General features: G+C 40.5%; 1 protein-coding gene across 1 annotated transcript; it reads right to left on the minus strand.

Moving 5' to 3' along the window:
- Positions 1-1,646: 1,646 nt before the first annotated feature.
- Positions 1,647-6,876, minus strand: LOC146683417 (glutathione S-transferase A-like). Its single transcript, XM_085446067.1, has 6 exons — positions 6,611-6,876; positions 4,123-4,188; positions 3,920-4,025; positions 2,346-2,464; positions 2,173-2,261; positions 1,647-2,068 (listed from the first exon to the last, which is right to left on the minus strand). The coding sequence occupies exons 1-6, from the start codon at positions 6,776-6,778 to the stop codon at positions 1,936-1,938; spliced, it is 681 nt and encodes a 226-aa protein (XP_085302193.1). The 5' UTR covers positions 6,779-6,876; the 3' UTR covers positions 1,647-1,935.
- Positions 6,877-12,865: the final 5,989 nt, after the last annotated feature.

Genomic DNA, 12,865 nt, shown 5'->3' on the forward strand with positions numbered 1-12,865 from the left:
GTGTAAAAGTCCAGAGCCTCTGAGCTTCTAACATTACACAGAGCAAAGGTCACTATCATGAAGTCCTCTGAGGGAGCTGCTGGTGAAGATGGAGAGTCCTGCTTGTTCCCTGCGATGAGCTTACAGATGATGTTCCTGAAAGGACAGCTCAGCTGTGATGAAAGAAAGTTTCTCCAAACCTCTGAACCCCAGAATTCAGACCCATCCCTGTCCTGTCCTCACAGTAAATGTAGCTGTTTATAATAATGTGGGCTCAGGGGGCTCTGTGTTGCATGCCGTCACTGGTTCAAAGCAAAATAAAAAAAGAACACTTGTTATCACACTTTGTCTCTGCTTGTGTACCTTCTATATTTTGTTGTCGGTGATAAAACAATCGTATTTGACAGGAGACACTCCCTGCCCCCCCCCTCCATATTCAAATGTGGTCACCCTCTATCACAATATAATATATTTAAATATTACTAGAATGGAAAGTTATCTCAATATTTAATGTATAAGGCCAGTGAATAAAATAATTTAAGACAGAAGAAATGTTCCCAAATTGTTTTTTGCATATTTTATATTGCCTATAACATATTGAGTTTGTAGGTTTGTGGCTCGCTTTCAGCTATACAACGTACATCATGTACAGAGGAGAGAAGGGGGTCACAGCTCCTGCGACAGATGAAATGTAGACAAAATGCTCAAAGAATTCTGAATTGAAATCATCATCATTGTCACTTTGTCTTCTGTGGTTTTCAGGCGTTTTGTGCATTCCTTCTTTTTAAGAATGTGCCAGACTGGATTTGGCCACTCGTAGTTTAACACGGCACGGTGGTTAGCACCGTTGCCGCACAGCAAGAAGGTCCTGAGCTCAATTCCAACATCAGGCCGGGGTCTTTCAAATCAAATCACTTTTATTGTCACATCACATGTGCAGGTACATTGGTACAGCACATGCGAGTGAAATTCTTGTGTGCGAGCTTCACAAGCAACAGAGTTGTGCAAAATACAATAACATAAACAGGCAAAATATACGAATGGATAAATCTGAAACTAATAAATATATGCACAATGTATAATAGTATATGCAAAAAAAAAATAAAAAAATTTCTGGATGTGTATACTAAATGTTTTTCTACGTGTGTGTGTGTATACACATATTTTACAAATTAAATAGTCAACAATAAATAAAATATATAAACTTTCTGTGTGGAGTTTGCATGTTCTCCCCGTGTTTGCGTGGGTTCCCTCCGGGTACTCCGGCTTCCTCCCACCGTCCAAAGACATGCAGCTTGTGGGGATAGGTTGATTGGATAATCCAAATTGTCACTAGGTGTGAATGTGAGAGCGAATGGTTGTCTGTCCCTGTGTGTTAGCCCTGTGACAGACTGGCGACCTGTCCAGGGTGTACCCCGCCTCTCGCCCTATGACAGCTGGGATAGGCTCCAGCACCCCCCGCGACCCTGAAAAGGATAAGCGGAAGCGAATGGATGGATGGATAGTTTATCACAGCAAGTTCAGGAAAATGTCTAAAAAGCTCAAGAAATTGATCCAACAAAGAATAAAACATGAGGTGACTTTGTATGTGTATGGATTTTTTGTTACAAATGTGCAAGTCTTGAATCAGTGCTCAAACATACAAAAGAAAAACATCTCTACAAAGCTAATGCACATTTTTTTTATTGACAAGACAAAAAAAAAGATGCCAAATTGTGGAAAGGATGCATTATTGAACTATGCAAAGTCATGGAAACACAAAGCATTTGAGCTAGCTTTGAGCAGGGAAAACTAGTTCTTTACTTTACGATAGTGTGACTGAGTTATTCTGCTATTAGACAAAGCTGAACATGTATGAGTAACCAGAAACTGTTGTTAGATATACACAGAATGCATAAGGGCAACAAAAGCTGCTCTGTCATTATGCAGCATCATGTTTACATCTGTGTATGAATATCAGATGTCTTTCAGTGTATCTTGGCCCTTGGGGTTCTCCAACCAATGAGGAGGCCAGCTGGCTTTGACACTGGGTCTCTCCTTCAGCAGATTGTAGTACTCTCCCAGTTTAGGATAACGCTCTGGAGACAACCTACGAATCAGAATTAAGAAGACTTTCAAGTCCCGTGTCTACAGATCATCTTTCATTTTACTGATGAGACCACATGGAAATGCAAAAAGCCTCTGCGTGCTTACCCAAACCTGAAGAGAGTGCCAACTGTTGGAAAAACGACCACGTCTGCTAGCGTGAAAGACGGTCCTGCCAGGTAAGAGCCTGAGCCCAGCTTGAAAAAATAAAAAACAAAAATACAGTTGGAACAAATCAAAGCAGGCCGAGTCTGTCTGAGTTTGTGTGTTCATGCACATACCTTCTGCAGGTAACTCTCCCAGAGTTTGAGTTCAGTGACCAGAGCTTCTTTGTTCCTCTTCAGAGCCGATTCATGTCTCTCACCTTCAGGGACAAACCACTCATAGTAGATAACTGCATCTGAGAAAACACAAAACTTTATACGTAAAATATTAGCGTTACAGATGCAAAATGTTACCACTAGATGTCAGATTGCAACTGAAAACTGTTCTCGTACCCCTCCCAATTCAAGTGCATAATCGTCCCTATGGTGGCCGCTGTAGGACAAAAATACTTCAGTGAGCCGACAGAGATCATAATAATTACATTTAGACGGTTTCACATCAGAGCTACAGCACTGTTTCTAGTGCTGTTTGTGTAACAAAAGATTGTTGTGCACACTTGACTTTAACATATTCACATAATATCAGCACTTAGTGATAAATCTGGAAATTTAAAAAAAACATATGGTCAATGAAATACACTGCTCAAAAATTACAGGAACACTTTGAAAACACCTCAGTCTCAATGGGAAAAACATGCTTGATATCTACACTGATAGGGAGGAAAATGTGTCAGAAATTAAAATCACCAAGCTACAAAGGGCTGAATTCAAAGATGCCCTGAAAACCAAAGTGAAAACGACGATGTAGCAGGTTAGTCCATTTTACTGAAATGTCAAAGCAGCAACTCAAAATGGTGTGCAGAGGTGCTGAAATGGATTTAGGTCAGATGAGTGTGAGGGCAAGCTGATGTATCAATTCCTTGATCCTCCATGAACTCCCTGCATACTCTCATCATATGAGGCCGGGCACAGTTGTGCTTCTCTAGACCCTTTCCACGTCTGTTACACGTGCTCAGGGTGAACCTGCTCTCATCTGTGAAAAGCACAGAGCACCAGTGATGAACCTGCCAATTCTGCTAGTCTATGGCAAAAGCAAATCTGGCTCCATGGCGTCAGGCAGTGAGGACAGGGGCCACCCTCATGAAGTCAGTTTCTGATTGTTTAGTCAGACATTCATGCCAGTGTCCTGCTGGAGGTCATATTCAAGTTCTGGCAGTGTTTGCCCTGTTCCTTCTTGCACAAAGGAGCAGATACTGGTCCTGTTGATGGGTTAAGGACCATCTACAGCCTTGTACAGGCCTCCTACAGCAACTTCCTGTCTCCTGGAATCTCCTCCATGCTCTTGAGATTGTGCTAGGAGACACAGCAAACCTTCTGTCAATGTTTTGCATTGATGTGCTATCCTGGAGGAGTTGGGCTACCTCTAGGGTCCAGGTATCAGCTCATACTAGCAGTAGTGATAATGACCCCAGCGAAATGCAAAACTAGTGAAAAAAAAACCAGTGAACAGTTAAATTCATCAACAGCAAAGCAGCTGAAACTGATTTAAAAAAAACCTTCTGCTACTAAACTGACCAGATCAATATCCTACAAGTGTAACTGACTTTATGCAATACTCTGATTAAAAATGGTTCCTTTAAAATTTGAGATATGCATTTTGCAGCATTCCTAAGTTCCTTGAGAGAATTGAGGCTCAAAGGAATAATTTATAAAAGGAGAAATCAGGATTTGAAAATACAGATAACACTTACTGAGTTTCTCGTAGAATGTGAGACCCTCAAACATGCGCTGGTACATCAGAGCTTGTTCTGCTGGGCCATCTGGGATCAGTTTGGTTCCCTGGGATTTAAACTGGCTCTGCAAGACATTAGGAAAAGACACACATTTAACTGGGGCACATTTTGTGATGTTGCATTCAGTGTGAGTGAATATTTTGTCAAAATGACGTTCTCACCTCCAGGTAAAAACAGGCTGCGTAAGATTCATTGATGACATTGTCTCCATGTTTGAAAGTGGGAAGCTGAAAAAGAAATTATAATAGTGTCAGCAAGAAAACTGTCATTAGGTACTGTATAACAGGTTTTAATGCTAAGGCTACTGGGTGTTAATTAGGTTAACCGTTTGTATATCAAACAAATACAATTTAAAAAAATTGATTACTTATTTTAACAGAACTTTACTGGGATAAAATAACACTCTGCAGTGTTTCCCGTATTTATGGTTAAAGGCCAGTTTCCAGTCTGAGATTTGGAAAGTGTAAAGATGTAAATTAAACTGCTTATTTTACTACACTTAGTCAGCTGCAGGTTATATTCAAGAGCCCATATTCAACGATACAACCCCTCATTTCTACATTTTATTTAACACTGTCCTGCTTTTGTGCTGTTCCCTAATAAATTCAATAAGACGCATTTAAAGTCTGATGGAAATGTGCTAGTATATGCTAGTCAAGTTCAAACTGGTTATCTTAAAGCTTTAATATGCATTTAAACATTTTAAACTAGTCGGTTTTTATGATAAATGAAGACAGCTACACGGTGCATTTCTCGCCTAAGATGCTTTCATAAACACATTTCCGTTAACTTTTCTCTAACGTAAACGAGCCGCCATGTTGGTGCAGTTCGGCTTCAAACTCGTGTGCTCATTTCTACACGTGTCAGCTCACGAGAAATGTTCGTCCAATCAGGTGCAGCAGGGCGTGTCCTGAAGTGTTTTCCTGCACATCTTTAATAAAGATGTGCGATACCACTGATTTCCTTTCCGATCCGATACCAAGTAATATTCAGGGTGGTATCGACGATACTGATACCGATACCGATACTTTGTACAAAACGGATTTTATTTATTGTATCTCAAATTATAGCGTCATAATGATTACAGGACATCAGAATACCTTCTTCTTATCACTTAATAATGCAGAGTTCATCATATAGAAATAAAAAAAACTAAAGTTGTGTGCTATTTGAACACCTTGCCTGCCTGGAGGACTAAAGGACTCCGTGAGAGACTCTCACCCTAGCAGCACCTGTCCCTCTCCTCCTCTTCAGTTCGCCTCAACATACGCTCGTCATATTTTGTGATATGATTTACTCTGAGGTGTTTGACAAGGTTAGTGATGTTGCCACAACCATACATGCCAACCCTCCCGATTTTTCCGGGAGAATCCCACCTTTCTCCAGATTTTCCACCCGGACAACAAAGTTGAAAAACCATATCGCAGAATTCATAGCGCGGCCCAGCCAATTCCAGTTTCCAACAATGACGGCAGCGACTTAGTTTTAATATCACTCTTATTTCTCTTTCTGGGTCGCAAAAAAACTTTTAACATATTTTCAGGTGAGAATGTAGCTGTGTAAACTTCAAATATCTGAGCCGACCGACACATCGTCTTCAAACCCCCGCGGTCTTTCACCACTCGGGTTAAACATGATGTACAAGTCACTTTGATAACTTAAAAATGTTCTTGTTTGGCTTTTTCAGTGTTTTATTTGTTCGTGAGTAAATCGGTTTGGCTGAGATTAAAGTTATTAGATTAGATTAAATTAAATTAAACTTTATTATTCCCTCAGGAGGGTTCCTCCGGGGTTTTCACACAGCTGAATAAACGTCAAACAGAAAACTGATTAAACAGAAGAGTTTACGTCAGTGTCCGGTTATATTTTAGACAGCAAGGAGCAGACGGCAGAGTTTCACTCCACCGAGGGAGCTCGTGACGTACTACCCGGCTTTCTTTAGACCGCGAAGGCCGGTCCTCAGGTGGAAGCAGCCTCTGAATTTGGACACCCCCGCTGTTTCCGGGCCGGCCAATAATAACGGTGACATTTAACGTATTTTATCCGATAAATAAACCCTGTAAAATATATTTATCCGCCCAAACAGCCCTTTTGAATGTCTCCCTAATTCTGAGGTCTCAAGGTTGGCAAGTATGGCCACAACACCTCACTTTTTTTGCCACATTTATTGCAAACCACGGCTCAGCTGTTTGTGGAGGTAAAATACATCCGCACAATTACGCTCAGCCATTGTTGTGAGTGCGCACGCCAAGGGGCTGCGAGACATTTATACAGCCGTATTTCGCACATGACTATGAAAGGCGGAAGAGGAAGTAGTTCCTTTGAATGTAGGCAATCCGAATGTTATAGTTTCTTTCCACTGTGTTCCTGTTAATGATGAACTACAAATTTACTCTAAATTACTAAAATATCGATATTTTAATGTGAGAATCGATTCTAGAACATAAATGATTGGTATCGCAGGAATCGATATTTCAGGATCGATCCGCACATCACTAATCTTTATCCGTTAACCGTCCTGCAGCACAAAAGCGCCGATATCAGCGTTTATAACCGTGACGTTAACGTGAGATTGTTATATAATATTATGGCGCAAAGTCAAGTGTTGTGTCAGTTATAAGGGGTGGTGTGCTAAAAGCTCCTCCCTACCTGTCCCCTGGGGTTTATATCTAACACTTCTTGGGACTTGTGCTCCATTTTCTCGAAGGACAGCAGTTTTTGGTTGTAGCCCTGCAGGCTCTTCTCCTCCAGAGCGATCATCACCCTCCAACAGGGAGGAGAGCCGGTCCCCCACAGCAGAGTCATGTCCTTGGCCATGGCTTTAACTTGAGATTCACAGTTTGGACGGTCACTGAACTGGACGCACAAAGCAAATGCGCAGACGACAAACTCAACTTACTTTTCTTATGGTTTGTAGGAGGGGATGTCAAGCTTTTATAAGAGCGTGATTGCCATCTACTGGCTGGAAGAAAAAACTACAACTCTATCATCATCTTTCATTTGCCTTCTTCATATTTTTGATAGTCACCACTGAATGATTTGTTGAAATAATAATAATAATAATAATAAAATAGGTTTGTTTGTACCTTCTGCACTTTGTGTAGTCGATGACAAGATGGTAGTCACATTGTACACTTCCTCCCCCAAATATTCACATATGCTCTGCCTCTATCCCAATACAATATAGTATTATATAGTATTTTAGCATAATTAGAAAGGTGACTGACCTGAAATAAACAAGCTGTTTTTATGAAAAATAACTGATGGAAGCTGTGTCAACATTTAATGCTATAAAACTTAATTCTGTTCCCGAACATTACTTTAAGTCATTTTATTTGTAAGCAAATATATAAACAACAAGCATCAGCCCCGGTGATGTAAAACAAAAATTTAAGTTGGTTTTGAAGACAATGGTCAGGTCCTGATGTGAAGCAGCAAGCAGGTCCAAAGTTCAGTGGCAGCTACAGCAAAGGCCCGATCTCAGGTATATGCAGAAGCATCTGGTCAGATGACCTCAGTGATATTTTGGGAGAGTGTGTAGTTAAAAGATCAAGAAGGTTGAGATGATGATGTATTCGATGACTCAGAAACAATAAATAGTCATAAAATTTTTTAAATCACCTCTTAAACACATCAAAAAAGCCAAAGCAATGGGACTATGGTCTTATGTGGTGACTGGCAAAAAAAAAAATCCAAAAACATAGCAAAGCCTGGCCGATGCCAAAATAAAGCCTATTTTAGTAGTCAACCCTGGATAAAATACAAACATGAAATACTTTCTCAAAGCCAGCAAAAAAGAGAAAGGGCTTAGCATTTGTAAGGAACCTCAGTTTGAAGAAACTAGCTCTGATTTGTTTATCAACAGCTTTATTAACAGCTTTTATTTGTTTATCAAACTTGAAGCTTCCACCTTTAGAGGAGGGTCAGGAGGCCCGAATACTACCACTTGTGTTTTTTGCTCATTCAGGTTTCAAAATGATTATTTATTTAATTTTGAGAGGGAGATGGATCAATGAGTCATCAGCATAACAGTGAAATGAAATTTCATATTCTTTGAAAATTGATCTTAATGAGAGAATATAAAGGGAATTAAGTCATCCTAGAAATGACCCTTCCAGGACCCTACGTGTCAGTGAAGGAGGTGAGGATGAAAACCACCCAACGTCATGGAAAGATTTCTCCTCAAACTACAAAAAGGTCATATTGCCACCCACTACATGGGACAAGGACCCATGACTAAAGTGCTGTATCAAAGCTTTACCTCTTATAACGTGATTTGCTGCTGCTGTGGTCAAGTTTTAAGAATAAAAAAATTAATAAAAAGAAAATCTCGCGAAAAATTAAGTTTACAATAAGCAAGCTGTTAAAATAAAAAAAACGGCCATAAAACGAGCTGTTCTAATCCCTCAACATGTTTGTGCTCTCTGCTCGTATTACCTTCATATTAAATCATTTTTTGGATTTTTTTCTTTTTTTTTGCCTGTCCCGTTTGGATCTTTAGCCATCAGAATTGTTTTCTGAAGGCCAAGAAAGATGCCAAGTGGATTTACTTTACCAAGTGGATCATCATGGCCTTGCCATATTGGTCCATTTGATTGACCTTTATTATAATTATGTATTTATTTGATTTGATTTTAGGTTGTTACAGACGGGACAGACATGACTGGGGGATAGGACAAGGAGAAAGAATGAAAGAAAGAGAGGGAGAGGAAGAAAAAACAGGGGAGAAGAGATGGTGAGAAAGGGAGGAAGAAGAAAAAAAAGAAAAGCAAACAAAACACCTGGATCACCTGTATGGAGATAATTTAAAAAAACAGAAGAGAAAACAAACAAAAAAGAGCAACATAACAAATACAACACCATCGCAATAAACTAGCTAACAGTAGATACTAAATATTAATTATTGTGCAGCACGTAAGATCGACAGCACACAGTGTGCTTTGAGGTAGGAGCCAAAAAGGGTGTAGTTTGTGTGTGTGAGCACCTGTGTGTACACCTGTGACCATGAGCGCGCTTGTATTCAAAAGGTTCCTTCATGTGATGATCTGCTAGAGGGTGTGGGGAGCCATAGCCCCGTCCTCCAGGGCATGAAGAGACATCCAGACATCCAGAGACCCTCAGAGCACGAGAGACCAAGGAAGACCAACGGAGGGAAAAGAGCTGAGGAGAGCCCCAGATGAGGGGTCACTCAACAGCCGTGGAGCAGAAGCCAGGGGGGGTTGCAGTGACGGCAGCCAGCTGTGCCAGAGTGACCGAGCCCCAGGCCCAGAGGCCGAGGGCACCCCACTCCCCGAAGGGGCCCAAGCTAGCCCCAGGCTCCAGGCCCCGACAAGCAGCCACCAGGAGTGAGCTGGTGAGTACCTGAACGCCCATCCCCGGACACCAAGAACCACCAATGCACTGATGTCTGAGGGCATCTGCCACTGGCAGGGGGAGTGGTGGGGGAATGCCTCCCCTGCACCCTGGTGACACACTTTCACCCCAAGGCCCTGCATGCGTGGGTCATTGTGGTGGAGCGGGAAGAGGGAGGCAGCTAGAGATGGGGAGGGAAGGAAGGGAGGGGCAAGTGGCAAGTGGTTTTAGCCATCCAGAGATAAATTGAAGCCTGTTGGCTAAGAAGTAGTGCTGAAAGTTAGGTAGATCTAATCCTCCTTTATCCTTGGTCTTTTGTAGTGTTTTTAAGCTTATACGTGGGGGTTTATCTTTCCAAAGGAATTTAGACATATATGAATCTAGAGATCTGAACCAATCTTGTGGCGGTTTCGTTGGGATCATTGAGAATAAATAATTTATTTTTGGTAAGACCATCATTTTTATAGCGGCAACCCTTCCCATGAGTGATATGGGTAAACATTTCCATCTAGCCAGATCACCTTCTACTTTCTTTAAAAGTGGGATATGGTTTAATTTAGTTAGATCTGCAAGCTTGGGAGAAACATTAATACCTAAATATTTTATATTTCCAGATTGCAGGGGAGTAGAAGAATAATTATGGAAGCAGCAATTAATCGGAAGGACTGTAGATTTTAACCAGTTAATTGAGTAATCTGATATTCTTGCAAAAGGGTTTATCAATGCAATTACCCCAGAGGGATTGGTTTGTGAGTTTTGGAGAAAAAGTAACATGTTCTTGCATTTTTTGATTTTTAAAGAATTTAGTTTAACATTGCACTCAACAACAAACAAATCCTCCCTAACAAAAACAGTAACTTCAATGCCAATTTGCATTATATTTCTTCATGTCAACATAGAAGCGGTGATATGGGCTTAGTGGACTTTTTAATAACAATTCATTACAATGTAAGCACTTACAAAGCTACTTTGTAAGATACCATAGCTCCCTCTTAAAGTTGTCAGTAAAACCTTCTTCCCAGGATTGCTTTTTTGTAACTCTCTCAGCTAACAAGCTCAAATAGGTTCATGCTGAGACATGAGATGGAAAAATTCCTTAATTTTATGTATTGATTACATGTTTTAACAATATCACTCTAGTAATTGAAATATCACTTTTGTGTCATTTAGTTAATTGGAACCCCAATTTGTTTATGCAAAAATATGAATAATCACTGCTGCAGATTAAAAGGAATAGTTATATGGTTTAAAGGTTCTAAATCAAAGAAACCATTGCCTCAAGTTATTATAAGAGAAAACCCCGAAAATTAGAGAATCCCCTGTGAGCAAGCACTTGGCGACAGTGGGAAGGAAAAACTCTTAACAGGAAGAAACCTCAGACAGAACCAGGCTCAGGGAGGGCTTCAGCCATCTGCCGTGGCTGGTTGGGATGTCTCTTTCACAACTGAGGAATGATGATGTAAATTTGGTTTCTTATTTGGAATTGTTCTTTTGCAGCAAAGGTGCCAAACAGTTAAATTCTTTACACTCAGGAGCATAAATAGTTTGCTGTTTAAGAAAGCTGCTGATCTCAGACTGTTTTTAACACTGAATGTAGTCAGCTGCATGAAGCTGCATGAAGAGGGCATGAGACAACATTAACAAAAAAAGTAACAGACAAAAGGTCTTCATTTGTATGCTGAACCAAAAACTTTAATCTGGAATTATTTAACACTGTGTTAACATTGCTAATGTTGTGTTAGCAGCCATGAAGTAATTAAGACTCATTCATACAAGACTAACCAGAGAGGATCATTTCAAATTGAAATATATAACATGATACAGGACTGAATATAACATCATTGTGTAAAAGTCCAGAGCCTCTGAGGTTCTAACATTGCACAAAGCAAAGGTCACAATCATGAAGTCCAGGGGTTGTTCATCTTCTGGGGTGGAGCTGTAAAGATTTCCCTCTGAGGGAGCTGCTGGTGAAGATGGAGAGTCCTGCTTGTTCCCTGCGATGAGCTTACAGATGATGTTCCTGAAAGGACAGCTCAGCTGTGATGAAAGAGAGAAAGTTTCTCCAAACCTCTGAACCCCAGAATTCAGATCCATCCCTGTCCTGATGATCTCAATGTTTTTTTTCTACCAAGAGTAAATGTAGCTGTTTATAATAATGTGGACTCAGGGGGCCACCGTGTTGCATACCATCACAGGTTCAAAGCAAATACAGAAGGACACTTCTGTTATCACACTTTGTTTGCTTGTGTACCATCGATGTTGTTGGTGATAAGACATATTTGATATTTGACAAGCAACCCCCCCTCCATATTCAAATATGGTCACCCTCTATGTCAATATAAAATATTTAGACATTAGTATAATTACAGTGGTTTTCATTAAGGATAACTGATGGAAGGTTATCACAACATTTAATGTATAAGGCCAGTGAGTAAAAAGAACATTTACAACAGAAGAAATGTTCCCAGTTTTTTTTTTCCCCCTATTTTATATTGCCTATTACTGACTTCAAAGGTCTGTGGCTCGCCTTCAGCTATACCACGCACAACATGTGCAGAGAAGGGGTCACAGCTCCGGCAACGGATGAAATGTAGACAAAATGCTCAAAGAATTCTGAATTGAAATCATCATCATTGTCACTTTGTCTTCTGTGGTTTTCAGACTTTTGTGCATTCCTTCTTTTTAAGAATGTGCCAGACTGGATTTGGCCACTCGTAGTTTAACACAGGAAGTTCAGGAAAATGTCTGAAAAGCTCAGGAAATGGATCCAACAAAGAATAAAACATGAGGTGATGTTATGACCCGGCTCAAAGGAGGCAACAAAAAAAAAAAAAAAAAAAAAAGAGAAAACAAAAAAAGATGAATACCAGAGTGTTAGTGAGAAGAGGTTTTTTTTTTTTTTTTTCTTAAAATGGAATGCCTGGTTGGCTAAAATGGCTGGTGCCACCAAGGCAAAGACAAGTGATCTCCCTAGAAGCTTGCCTCAGGTATGCTTTTATCCACACCTGACTAGGTGTGGCCAATTAGCACCAGCTGAAAACATTGAGATTAGGGGCTGCAGAGGGACGTAACACATCCTCCCTCAAAAGGGTTCCTCTAGGACCCCTAAATTTATTAAAAGCCCCTCTGAAGCCTTCAGGTCCTTGACCCACAAACCTGAAATAAAACTAAAAGCTAACAGAAGCACAGTGTTCACATTATAGTTGGCATCTTTAAGCATGGATGCCCCTGCATGAGGATTTGAAGTTGCCACACTGAACACACAAAAAGGAACATGTGACCAACACAAAGGAGCACAACAGTCAAACCCAAAATGATTACCTGACCTGCTACAACACAAAACCAAAAGTAGCAACCAGAGATGGGCAGTAACGCGTTACTGTAATCAGATTACTTTTTTCAAGTAACGAGTAAAGGGATTACTATTGCAAAACGGTAATTAGATTACCGTTACTTTCCCGTAGGAACACTGCGTTACTAAAACTGTGATTTTTTGCGAGAATGTCTCACGACAGTGACGTAAGCGAGTGCGCCGTTGGTGACAACAGCTGT

The sequence above is a fragment of the Copadichromis virginalis genome, linkage group LG22 (genome assembly GCF_057382275.1).
Source record: "Copadichromis virginalis isolate Kocher_CV1m ecotype Utaka linkage group LG22, C_Virginalis_male_GT1.1, whole genome shotgun sequence".
Lineage (NCBI taxonomy): Eukaryota > Metazoa > Chordata > Actinopteri > Cichliformes > Cichlidae > Copadichromis > Copadichromis virginalis.